We start from the raw sequence: 13,878 nt of genomic DNA, 5'->3' as shown, positions 1-13,878 counted from the left end.
TTATAGACTGCATAATAGAAATTAGATCATGATTAATATTTTTCATTTACATTTTTAAAAATGTCTAAATGCAATATGCCTAGTTCATTAGAAGACAATGAGGATGCTCACCATTTTGATAAAAAGATAAAACATTAAAAAATAAAATACATTAACACTTGACACTGAATGGTATTGCTTTAAGTAGGTAGGTAAGGTGGCTTTTACATTACATTACATTACAGGCATTTGGCAGACGCTCTTATCCAGAGCGATGTACAGCAAAGTGTATAACCATAACCAGGAACAAGTATGACGAAAACCCTAGAGAGAAGTATCGGTCCAAGTGCAGGGAACAACCGCATAGTTCAACCTGGACCCTGAAGGTTAAACTGATTAAAACTAACACAACGAGAACAGCAACAACGCAGTCTATGAAAAAAATACAAGCAGTAGTTAAGATAGGTGCATTAACTAAGTCACCTACGAAACAGCTACCTAGTTACAACCCTAAGCTTACAATCATTTAAGAGATTATAAGGAGGGATGGGGAGAGGTGCAGCCTGAAGAGGTGAGTCTTCAGTCGTCGCTTGAAATTGGTCAGTGTCTCAGCTGTTCTGACCTCCACGGGGAGGTCATTCCACCATCGTGGGGCCAGAACAGACAGGAGACGTGTTCTGGAAGTGCAGGTGCAAAGAGGGGGAGGTGCCAGGCATCCTGAGGTAGCAGAACGGAGGGATCTGGCTGGCATGTAGGGTTTGAATATCTTGTGGAGGTATGCTGGGGCTGACCCTTTGACTGCCTGGTAAGCTAGGACCAATGTTTTAAATTTTATGCGAGCTATAACAGGCAGCCAGTGGAGGGTAGTGAGCAGGGGAGTGACGTGGGAGTGTCTGGGGAGGTTGAAGACCAGACGAGCTGCAGCATTCTGAATGAGTTGCAGGGGTCTGGTGGCAGATGCCGGTAGTCCAGCCAGCAGAGAGTTGCAGTAGTCCAGGCGGGAGAGAACCATTGCTTGGACCAGGAGCTGGGTTGAGTAGGTGGTGAGAAAGGGGCAGATTCTCTGGATGTTATACAGGAAAAATCTCCATGCCCGGCTTACTGCTGCGATGTTCTTGGAGTGGGACAACCTGTTGTCTATCACCACTCCGAGATTCTTGGCACAGGCTTTGAGTAGGCATTGTCCTTTAACCAATTAAAACAACTTCCTGTCTGTCAGCAGTAAACACACCCGGCGAATGAATACTGCAGTAATTTCATACAGTAACCTGGAGGACAGGGTGTGGCTCAGAGAGCAGAGGAACACCGCTTGCCGGTTAGCCCGTCGCTGCTGCTGAGATGGGGAGGCACATGCACTGCCTGATGTAGTCCTGCTCAGGCCTGACCAGAGTGCTGCTGGCCAGCTGGGCCTGCACGGCCTGCACCACGAGGCCCGGTGCCTGGGGCTGCGCCATGGTCTGCTGGGTCTGCTGGGCCTGCATCCCGGGGCCTGGTGCCTGGGGCTGAGCCATGGTCTGCTGGGCCTGCACCCCAGGGCCCAGTGCCTGGGGCTGAGCCGTGGTCTGCTGGGTCTGCTGGGCCTGCACCCCGGGGCCTGGTGCCTGGGGCTGAGCCATGGTCTGCTGGGCCTGCATCCCAGGGCCCGGTGCCTGGGGCTGAGCCATGGTCTGCTGGGCCTGCATCCCGGGGCCCGGTGCCTGGGGCTGAGCCATGGTCTGCTAGGCCTGCACCTCGGGGCCCGGTGCCTGGGGCTGAGCCGTGGTCTGCTGGGCCTGCACCCCAGGGTCTGGTGCCTGGGGCTGAGCCATGGTCTGCTGGGCCTGCACCCCAGGGCCCGGTGCCTGGGGCTGAGCCATAGTCTGCTGGGCCTGCATCCCAGGGCCCGGTGCCTGGGGCTGAGCCATGGTCTGCTAGGCCTGCACCTCGGGGCCCGGTGCCTGGGGCTGAGCCGTGGTCTGCTGGGTCTGCTGGGCCTGCACCCCAGGGCCCGGTGCCTGGGGCTGAGCCATGGTCTGCTGGGCCTGCATCCCGGGGCCCGGTGCCTGGGGCTGAGCCATGGTCTGCTGGGCCTGCATCCCGGGGCCCAGTGCCTGGGGCTGAGCCATGGTCTGCTGGAAGAGCTCCATGGTGGTGTAATCGCTCACTGCTGCCGGCGGTGCTGCCCGCCTCTCGGCGGTCTCTGTGGGAGTGGGAGAGGGTTCCCGCCACTGGCTGGGAGACGGGCTCTCCTGGTCCGCCGCGGAGCTGGCCGGAGACGGCTCGTCCGGGTCCGGGACGCTCAGGTGGCTGGCGGGGGCCGGGAGCGTTTCGGCTATTCCCTCAATGATGAGCAGGCTGCTGGTGTCACTCTCCTCTAACGGGGCCAGCATCTCCCTGCTGAGGGGCTGCAGTACTTCCTGAGGAAACGCGTGAGTGAATTACATACCAGCTCAGTCTTGTATGTACTGTGGGATTCATAAACAGTACTTTTTTCATTTGCACTGTACTGTATTATGCTACAGACATAGTATCATTTTCTTCTATTGTACTTACCAGCTCAAAGACAACATCTATTTTTTGGATGGCATTGCTGTTGCCTGGGTTTGGTATGTTTGGCCAGAACACTTTCTTGGCCCTGAAATCACAGGCACATGAATTAACAAACATTTCATGAAAACAGAATATGGGACAGGGCCTGACACATTGAACCACAAATTAACTTGGATTAATGCCATTTAAAGATGACTAATACGCTATTTGTGTACAAAGTATAGATGTTAAAATCATAAGAATGCCTTGATGTATATCAGCATACTGTTTTCCAGCCAATGGTCCTTCAGATCTGAATACTAGGACCAATGAGAAGCAAGTCCATTGAGGAAAGCGTTGAAGTACCTTTGACACAACAGGAAGGAGAGATTGGCCATCAATATGAGAAGCACCACTCCTCCAACAATCCCTGCTGCAGCACCCTCTACAGCCTTGTACCCTGCAGAGGTAAAGGACAATGGAATTCAGCACAGACTATTGGTTAATAATGTGGTGATATGCTCCTGAGGCTGCTAACTGATGCACTATTGGTGAATTCCTCTTTAATGCAGTGATTAGCATAGCCACCTCTCCCCCTGGAGACCCTAGGTTAAGCATTGTCAGATGCTCATTATTTCAGCATCACATAATCAATCTTGATCTCAATGCATGTTAAAGACTATGCAGCTCCCTGCATTGCAATCCTAATCGCAATTGCTTTTATCAGTTCACTGCTGCTTTCAAAGCGTTCAGCGTTCATGAATTCGATGCAGCTTTCAACACCACTTCAATCAATTTCAAATCTTAAATCTTTCACCAGGTATTTAGGAGTGGTTTGTAAACTGTGGTTATTCAGTTGAAAATCGAGTGTTTTGGTGTACACCAAGGTATCTGGTGATGTATTTTAACTCGGTCTCCCTACATGACCAAGTCTTTCGTCCTGCAAAGATAACAGGTTCCTCATCATAGTTCACTTGAAACAGTTCATATGTAGCTTCTGCCACTAAGCAATTCACCTTAGGGTTTGTTGATAAAAGCTCCACCACAAGATCACTGTCTGTGGTTGTGTGGGCCATTAGTAGAGATTGAGATGGTGATTATCCAGCTAGCTAATTGCTGCACATATGACAGACCTAAGTGTCAGACTCAAGTGCACTCAATCTTTAAGTGCACAGATGTAGGCTCCGTCAGTGGGCGGGACAATTTGATTGACATATGGTGATACTGTCAAACTTCCCTTGCATTGATAAAAGTGGTGATGAAAGCAGCAGTGAACTGATAAATGCAGAATTACATTGCATCAAATTGGTTTAACTGCCAATGAATAAACAAATGTCAAGACGATTAAATGCAATGATGAAATTATTTGTAAATAATTTTATCACCGAGGGATTCGTTTAGTAGCGCTTTAACACTTCAATATTTAATTGCATTTTATTTGATGCAATAATTAATTTGATTGCAATTTAATTGATTCAGTCTTTTGTCATTTTCCTACTTCAGATCCTCATACATTTCACAGTATACACAATTGAGTATAATATTCTTGCATTCTCAACTTTAGTTGTCACGTTGGGATTGTGTTGGTGTATGTTGACTGCACTGAACTGAGTAAGAATTTTTTGCAGGGATTATTGTGCTTCCTCCCTCCCAGAATTACCGGGATTTGCGGTTTCGAAGTAGAAGGAGGCGCTCCGCGCACCCTCCCCCGCTGCAGTGAAAGCTGACAGCTGGACCTCGTAGGCAGTTTGACTTTTCAGGTCAGACAAAGTGTAGCCATTTGCACCAGCGTCGTCTATAACCACTGTTAACACAGGAACACAAAAACACGCCCGCACACGCTCAGTTTTGTGTTCATTCCTGAGCGATTTTAGAGAATTCACTATGGTGTAATGAAGACTCAGAACAGACGTGCTTGAATGCACCTTCAGTACACCTTTAAAGACACCTGCCAATTGTCTCAGCAGTTTCATTTTGGTCCGTTTGTGGATAAGCCACTACACACTTTAATGAAAATTATGAAAAGAGATCACTGCGCAATGAAAAGAGATTATGGAAAACATACAAATATACCACTATGTATAAGAACACATTTACACCCCAGTGAGCACATGCCTGTTTTGCTAGATTTGGCTAGATTTGGTTGAAATGTGAAAATTTTCTAGCTGGCTAGGACATAGCCAGGCTATACTCAGGTAAATTAGGGCTAAATTGAGAACCCTAGTTTGCTTATGTCAAAACATCTCTCAGCCTAGATTTACACCCCTCTAGACGTCTAAATTCTGTCCATATTCAGTCGTGTGCTCACTGGGACAGAATGACATTACCAAGAACTCAAACCTTGTTTATTGTAAAGCCTTGGAAAGTTATACATGCAGTGATAACTCATACATATGTGCCTTTGTGTTTAAAATCATTGTATTCACTGATCTTACCCTACCGCTGGTCTAAAGGGAGGCAAAAGCACATTCACCATAAACAAGCATTTCAGTCAAATCAATGATAGACAAGATAGGGGCCCATTTAAATTTAAATTCCATTTGAATTCATGAAATTATTTGAAATTAATTTTATCAGTTAAAGATTCTGAAAGCGCTGGCATTTTCAATGAATTAACTGAATTCTAATTCAATTTTAACTGACTTAAAATGGAATTAACACAAACTCTGCTGACAACAGCTGGGTTTTTTGTTGTTGTTGTGGACAGTTACAGGGCATATTCAAGAGCACCAAAATGGTACATGAACATTTTAAAACAGAAATCGTTGTACTTACATTGTGCAACTCCTTACAATATGTTAACCCACCAACATACTAACAGAGCCAAAGATCTTGCCCCACAATGATCTCAAATCATCTCCTGTCAGACACCCTGCCAGTGGGCCAGTTTACACACTGGCACCCCTAGTGGCGAAACACTAGGATTGCTGTACCTGAGGAATTCTGCCCTTTGCCATTCTCCGCGTAGTATAAGTTGTAGCCTAAAATGAATCCACAGGCATCCTCCTCTGGGACAGGCTCCCATGCTAATGCTAATGAGGTGCTGCTCACCAAGCAGGTGATGTTTCCAGGGGAGCTAGCTGGAGCTGAAAGGGTTGATGGGAAATTTGTTAAAAACATGGAAGCAAACTTTCATGCCTTATCACTGTCAGCTGACACAACTTACAGTTGTCTGTTAGTCAGTCTGCCAAGCATGTAACACTAATTCAGAAAAGCAGAAAGTAGAGCAGTTTTAGCTATATTAGTTAGGCACATTTTCTTCTATGCCTTTGAGATTTGTAGATTTGTAGTTCTGCATGGAACTTTTGGTTGGTACTGCACCTGTTTTGGTGAAGAAAAGTTTTGCAGAAAAATTGATCTTATTTAAATTTGCCATGACCGGCTATACAACAAAGTGACTGTAATCAGCAAACCACAGCATTTACTCTTGAAGTAGCATAATATATCAATGAGCCAATGAAGTAAAATGATAATACACAAAAAACGAATTGCAGCAAAATGTCAGGGAAGGTCAAAAACCACAGAAACCATGTAATGATTCCTATTTGCACAACAAGCTGTCCATAAAATCAAGCCCCACCCTCTACCCTGCGTCATTGCCATCAACCCTGTGGTCAGACTCACTTCCTTCCTTGGCGTAGGCCTCGGTCCTGCCGTTGGTGCTCTCACTGTTGTTGATACTCTTGAGATTACAGGTGTCTTTGTCAGGTCTTGTGTGTAAAAGGAACACATACCTTTTGTAGGGCTGCAGTGGGGCTAAAATATAAGATGACCGGCTGAGGTGAAATGGTAAATAAGTATTGTGTCCATGTTAGAACAGGGAGGGAGCACCTTCATACCTTTCAGAGAGATAACATCGCGGTTGCTGCTTTTTCGATGTAGTGGGCGGGATGACATCTTCTCTCCCTTCAGACCCCACTCCACAGAGTAACACCAGTAAGTTCTAGTCAAAGTGTGGTTCCAGGAAATCTCAAACGTGTTGTTGCTTCTGAAGGTGATGTTCAGATTCCCATTCAAACCTGAGGAGAAACAGTAGTTACATAACTCAAAAGATGAAAAATGAGTCCACGCTCTGATTGATTCATACATCATATTACATTCTTTGTGAATCATAATGAATTGCGATACTGTATATGTGTACACAAGGTTTCATAAACGCACATCGACAGTAATCAGATTCTAGAAATTGATGCGTCACATTGTTTTACACCAAGTGCCTTTGTTCAGACAAATGCACATAGCTCAACATTTTATGTTTTTGCAGTTGGATATTTAACAATCAAGAGAAAGGTTATTTGTAACTATGAGGGTGTGTTATAACTGCTGAACGAGCAAAATCATAGATCAGATCCATGTTATCTCGTCTCCCCCCGTGATATTGCATAACATTAGGTAATAGCTGGAGATGAACTTACCCCAGTCCTGTGCATTGGTAATAGCAGGTACCACTCTGTGAGCTGAGGGTGAGGTCCCAGCACTATTAAAGGCTGAAATGTTGATGTAATAGGCCGACCCCGAGAGGATCAGACTCAACATAGGTTTGGTGACACTTAGTGTCTGACTGAACTCCCCAGATTCCTTCCCCACCTCCACGTCGTAGCCAGACACAGCCTCACTGTTTGCGAGCTGAAATACAGACAAAAAAATGACCATCCAGCTTTCACAACATGTGTTTCTTCAACTGACAGGCTCTACATGCAGCGAGTTCAAAAGAAACACTTCAGCACATTTTCATGCATACGTTTCAGTTTTTAAGTTATGCTGTTTGCATGGTCACCTTCCAGTGTGCGACTATCAATCTCTTCCCCATTTTCTGTGAAATGACATCAAATTTTTCTATAACAGGTGTACTGGTTAGCTCTGTGGAAAAGAAAAAAAGACACACACTAATCACAACATGATACTTAGTCCTTGCGTGTCTGGACTTGGTCCAAGCTGCCGCAGACATTGACAAGTATGTCGCATTTTATGGAAACAAGACTTGCTATAGGTCTATATTGGTTTACATTTTTTTTTTGTCACGCTTTGTATTACATTCACCATACACTACTGTAACAATAAACTTGTAACAAAACACATGCAATAAGAAGCAAGGGAAAGAGCTGTGTGGTATGTATAATTTTGCAGATTCATTTTAAGAGCATTAATGGGTGGATTCCAGGGACATTTCAGTGGGCCAGGGTTAATGATAATTAAGCTTCAGTGAAGTGATAACTGAACTCACCAGGTGGAACGATGGCAACATTGCTCCAGGGGCACTGGTGGCATTTCAAGTTTATGACACACTGCACTTTAACTTCATAAGACAGTGACGAGGTCAGATTATCCACAATGCACTCCTTTTTCTCACAGGAGTCCACCTGTGGTTTGATTACACGGGAGCAGAGAACGCACAGGGAAAATATTTGGTTAAATTTCAGTTTGTTGATTTCAGGAGTGCAGAAGAACATTTTCCATGAAAAAAACAGATGTTTCATATCTGTCTTCAACTGTGTGTATTCATCAGCTGATAAAGGCGTAAGGTTTATGTGTTTTGTGTTATAATTGTATTGATTTACTCAATATATTCAGTGGGTGCTATCAATTTCTCCACAATCTCAACAGTTTGGATTAGCCTTAGTCTTAAAGCATCTGTATAAATGGAAAGTTCAGTTGAAGTTGAACATTCAGCATTTTTAATTTCTACAACTGCACCTTTAAAAGCACCCACAGGACAGAAGCGGGCATTTAAACAGTAATATGAGCTAAGTTTGAGCTGAAAGTGCTTACTTACAAACTCATTGATTGTCTTCCAAATAAAAGCATTCGTAACATGACGTGTTCTCTCATCATTTGTAGCTACGTGTTTTTAATGTGCACCCTACCTCTTTCCAAGGGAGGCTGTTCAACTCTCGGTATTTAACAAGGAATTTCTTTACATTTTTGTCCATCCAAAAGACCTGTATCACCAATTGTCTTGAGTTTCGTTTAAAGGTAGTCCGTACTGGGGGCCCACATCGCACTGAAATGTTTAAGAAATATCATGTGCTATTCAGCATGTCAGGAAATAAACCCGAATTGTAGTATCAGCCATTAACTAATATCCCAGGTTATTCAAAATCATAATGATAACTGATACACTTGTTTGAAAAGAATAATGTGTTACATATGTTAGTTGCTTAACAGATGCTCTTCTCCAGAGTGAATAACATGACTTACATCTTTTAAATACCCCCTTACACTTTCCGTTTACTACACAGGGAGTTTCCCTTGTCTCTGTCAAAGCGGCTTTGAGACAATGCCCTCGTATAGTGTCAAAAGCACTATACAAATAAAATTGAATTTAATTGAATAAGCATGTTTTTAATAAGTAACATACCAAGATATTTTGGTGTCCCATTGAACATTGCCATCGTGCAATTCGTCTCATCACTGCTAGCATCGACAACGTATGCAGTCATTTCATGATCTGTGTATGGCTCGAACAGATGTGTCGTCTTGGATATATTTTCATACCCTTCGCAGAAATCTCTCTCTTTCCTGGTCGAACGCGGAACCATAGATAGTTAATAAATCACTTCCATTATTTGTTGAAATTTGAATTAGAAACATTAACACCTGGATTGACCTACACCTAGTGTTTTAAGCATCTAAAAATATATAATAAATATATTTGCCTCTAGTTCACACACAGCAGTTTATATCACGGCACTGGACATTAAAATGATGATGAAAGACCAGTGAATAGTTCTGACACTTACTGTTCTATGACGAGACTGTAGGTTGTTTTATTTGAGGACCGTTGTCCCGGTTTCCACACACACCGTGTCTTTTTCTCTGGTCGCCGTTGATAACAATCTAAATCATGAACACCTTCTGCAAGACAGACACGTCTATTTGTAAAGGATGCAACATAACAACAAGCTAAACTTAAAATGTAATATTTGGAAAATGTTCTTTCATGAAACGTTAATACATAAAGTGCCTTTATACGGTGTTGATATCACATTTTTAAACACTATTGATTTCACTACTGACCCAAGCGGTCAATAATAATGTTCTAATCTTGATCTTTTTTTATTTTTATTTTTATTACTATTTTCTCACCCCATTTTGAAAAAGGCCAATTGTTTCCATGGTCTGTAGTCCACCTGGCACAGACAGCCAAGCCCACTATCAACCAGGAGGAGTCAGTCTCGCATGAAGGCACAGAGTGAAACCTGACCACCTGAAACCCTCCCTCCTGGACAACACTATGGGCGAAGTAGTCAAACCTCACCTGGGGTTAAGTGACAGTGGTCATAATTAAAACTCTTGAGGCAGCTGCTTATTACTGAAAGGAGAAAATAGGGCTTCAGTATATATCTGCATGGTCATGGACAGTTTGGATGCATGGACACAATTTTATGCCAGTAATCTTGTAGAAAGAAAGCCGTTGCTAAATGTTCTTGAAATTGGGGAACCATGTGATGAATCCCTTCTTATATAGAAACATGATATAACTACTTTAAAACAACATTAAAAACAAATTGTGTTAGCTTCTGGCAATGAATTACAATTATGTTTTCATCATCCTAACCTTTTACCCAACAATTGCTGAAATCCCCAGATCACAATTCTGTCCTGTAGCATGCCAAGGAATTCATCACATGACCTTAAGGTGTACATAACAGTAAGGTATTGCAGTGCATTATTAGTGAAATTCTACTGTTTATGAGGTAAGATCTATAGTAAAAATACGTAAAGTCAGAGATACTCCAGGGCTCAAATTATTATTAATATTATTATTATTTAGATGCTGAATCATAGAAATGAAACAAAATGGAACATGAGCAGCCTTAACACATTTCTCATTAGCTCACACTGGATCTTAATAGTGTCCTAAATAATGTTAATTAACAATAATGCATTGGTTCATTTTTTGTCTTTTGATCGGGTCTTCCAGAGATGTTGCACACAGATAGCGGTACAGTATGTGCTGATAATGGAATAAACTGCCATTTCATTTGTAAACTGTATACTGTTGTACACCATGTACAGTGCCTTGAAAAATAATTCAGCCCCCAAAACTATTTTCACACTTTACTGTCTCAGATGCTAAATTTCAAATATATTAAAGTAGCTGATCTACAAATTTGATTGGGAATTTTTATTTGTGAATTACTCTTTTTCACTGTGCAGCCAAAAAGAAAGAAAATTGCAAACCATTAAAAAAATAAAAAGACTGAAATGTCAACAGTTCATAAGCATTCATCCCGCTTGTTTAGTACTTGAACCACCTCTCTCAGCTATTACAGCCAGTAATCTTTTTGGATTACTTTCAATGAATTTTCCACAACGTGATGGTGGAATTCCTCCTTGCAAAATTGCTCAAGCTGTGTCAGGTTAGCTGGGGAATGGGGGTAGACAGCAATTTTGAGTCTTGCCACAGGGGTTAAGATCAGTACTCTGCCTGGCCCACTTAAGGACATCAGTCTTGCTTAGTGTTGCTCTGGCAGTGCGCTTTGTCTTGTTGCCCTTCTGAAAGATGAACTTCCTCCCCACTTCAACTTTTGTGTGGGAGCAGAGGGGTTTTTATCTAAGATCTCTCTGGATTGTGCACCGTTCCTCTTCCCATGAACCCTGACCAGACACCAGTCGTTGGCACTGAAACGCCACCCCCATAACATAATGCTACAGCACCACCACCTCACTGTACAGTGGGGATGGTGTTACCTGGCTCATGTGTAGTGTTAAACCGCTTGGTGTTTAAGCCAAAATATTCCACTCTCATCAGATCACAAGACTATCTGCCAAATCTTCCAAGCGATGTTTTGATAATTCTTTACAGGCAAGGATCTATTTTTTTTTCTTTTTGTTTTTGTTTTTTCAGCCATGGTTTCTTCCTGGACACTCTTTCATAAAGGCTGTTTCTGCGCAATGCTGCGGAGATTGTTGATCCATGAACATTATCTTCAAACATAGCAACTCTGCAAAAGTGACAGATGTCTCAATAGCCTCTCTAGCCAAGGCCATTCTTGTTTGGCAACAAAGGGGGGGGTGGCCTGACCTTGTGGATGGCAGTGTGGCTGTAGTTTCATAATTTTTTGCCACTTCTGCATGATGGACTGCACTGAGCTCAGTTACGTTTAATGCCTACGTTTAAGTTATGTTCAGTGCCTTTGAAATGTCTTGTGCCCTTCCCCAGATCTGTGGTTATCTATAAATTATATATCCCTGATGGTCAAATTGGATTAGTTGGGAAGATAATACCTTTACTCCAGAGCAAACCGAGCCTTATAATTAAAAAGGGTATGAATGCTTTTTAAATCTCACTTTCGGGTTTTCATTTTTAGTAAATTGTTGAAAGGCTTTGTACATGATATACAATGTTTTGCAGATCAGCTGAAAAAAATGCTACTTCAATGTATTTGAAATATAGTATCTGAGACTATAGAATGTGAAAAAGTTTGGGTGCTGAAAACATTTTCAAGACTCTTGAACTATACATAACATTTAATACCGGGCTATTACTATTATTAGTTCAATTCTACAAAATATTTGAGTGCAAAGAGCTTTTTTAAGTAATTGAAAAAACTTTGATTACCTGAAGATTTCTCAGGATGGCTCCAACAATTGCCAGAGAGAGCGCCTAAAAAGAGAAACAGGGATTGTGGGAATTATTTCTCAATGTGAGAATGGTTAAATAAATAAATAAATAAATAAATAATGGTTAGCCATGGTTTCTAAAAAGAACATGACCCAATCCAGTTAAACAGATGAAGCGAGGCCACTGCAATTACCCTGGGAAAAAAGCGCATGCTGCGAACGCTGTCAAGATCACTATCGAGAATAATGAGCGTAAATAAATAAATAAATGAACCGCGATGATTGGCATAACGTTACTTTCATTCTTCAGTAAACGAAATGCAATCTTCATAAACCTACCGATGATAAACAGAGCAACGCGAGCCAATTGCCACATTATTTTATTCTGCCTTCATCGAGCCAAAGTCGCAACTGCGCGAGCCATAGTTGTCTTGCACGGGCACCTTCTGGAAAGAGTTTGAACTGGAAAGTGCGTCTTGAACTGTGTTCCGCGCTCTACATGTAGTAAATTAGCATACTGAGAGCTGCGAGGAAAACGTGGGCTTTCGTTCACTAGTTAGATGACTTGGGTTACACTCGTCATGTCCTTCCTCAATCCCTTCCCCCATCACATATGTATAAATGCATCACACGTATACAAGAATGCATCTGCTAAATACTCCTGCCAGTGTGCATGTCCTTCAAAAAACAAGTACACACCACACACACATACACACACCATTTAGTTGTCAATCACTCACTCACTGAAATTCTCATACAGTCACAGATGTGTGCTTAGACAAAAAACATTCTTCCTGGTGTACAATACATGTTTACGAACAGGATATACATCGTAGCCAGAGAAACAAAGTTTCACTTCTCTTATCTAAAAATAGTTGATTATATGCGCTGCAATTTCTATGTATTTTTACCCTGAAAATTTAAGTATGAAGGCAATATAAGTTCCTGTTAATTCACAGATAGTCATCCATTTTCTCTAAAGCTCTTAAAAGCTTTTGATTATAATCTGAAACGATACCAATATTCTGTGGTGCTTAAACTGGTGCATAATTTGATGTGCTCAGAAAAACACAAACATGAAAAATTGCACATTTATTCCCAGCACTTAATTGTTAAAAGGGGAAAAACGTGTACGGAAACCTTCTCTGTGAGTTGCTGGCTATTTCAGGCCTAAATTGCTCTTGAAGTACTGCAGCATTTTCTAGAAATTACAAAAGAATCTAGAGAGCTGACACATTTCAGAACATGTATATATGTTTGCATGTTCACTTTCAGGCCAACCTGTCTGGTTTCTGTGCTTTCAAGGAAGTCATTGCTCAGAATGAAATTCTCTTTCCAATTCAAGTTCAAATGATCTGAAAAGTTAACATTTTTAAAGATTATTATACTGGCTTGTCTTTATGTTGAATTTACACTGTTCTAAAGCATTTACAAGATTAGAAAGTGTACCTATTTGAACTACAATTTTAGGAAACCATGAATAATCTTCTGGCCAGCAGCCAACAGATTCCATGTCAAATCATTGCAGTATTCATTTTGAAACCTTCCCACGGAAGACAAAATAGGTTAAATACCCACTGCTCATTGATGACTGCATTACAAAATTACACATCATGTTAAAGTGAGCGCTGGAAGCTTTGGTTAAAAAGTAAACTAGCGCAGTTACAAAGACGAGTTGTGCCAGCAAGTCTGGCTCATAACAATGCAACAGGCATTAAAAGGTGTGAAGGCTACTATGCGAATACCAAAAAAAAAAACACAATGGCACTTTCATTGCTCTCCTGTAAAGTATGTCATAGGGATGACATTATCATTTTTACTGAA

At 42.0% G+C, this 13,878-nt stretch overlaps 1 protein-coding gene across 1 annotated transcript; it reads right to left on the bottom strand.

Moving 5' to 3' along the window:
* Positions 1 to 158: 158 nt before the first annotated feature.
* Positions 159 to 12,750, bottom strand: LOC135239027 (interleukin-31 receptor subunit alpha). Its single transcript, XM_064307359.1, has 16 exons — positions 12,394 to 12,750; positions 12,053 to 12,097; positions 9,746 to 9,799; positions 9,228 to 9,342; positions 8,846 to 9,006; positions 8,352 to 8,488; positions 7,712 to 7,847; positions 7,265 to 7,347; positions 6,903 to 7,113; positions 6,327 to 6,506; positions 6,112 to 6,243; positions 5,421 to 5,573; positions 4,148 to 4,291; positions 2,854 to 2,947; positions 2,512 to 2,593; positions 159 to 2,375 (listed from the first exon to the last, which is right to left on the bottom strand). The coding sequence occupies exons 1-16, from the start codon at positions 12,428 to 12,430 to the stop codon at positions 1,890 to 1,892; spliced, it is 2,250 nt and encodes a 749-aa protein (XP_064163429.1). The 5' UTR covers positions 12,431 to 12,750; the 3' UTR covers positions 159 to 1,889.
* Between the last annotated feature and the right edge of the window lie 1,128 nt (positions 12,751 to 13,878).

The sequence above is a fragment of the Anguilla rostrata genome, chromosome 14, assembly GCF_018555375.3.
Source record: "Anguilla rostrata isolate EN2019 chromosome 14, ASM1855537v3, whole genome shotgun sequence".
In the NCBI taxonomy this organism is placed as follows: Eukaryota; Metazoa; Chordata; class Actinopteri; order Anguilliformes; family Anguillidae; genus Anguilla; species Anguilla rostrata.
The sequence above is the reverse complement of the archived record's forward strand: the minus strand, read 5'-3'. Positions and strand labels throughout refer to the sequence as shown.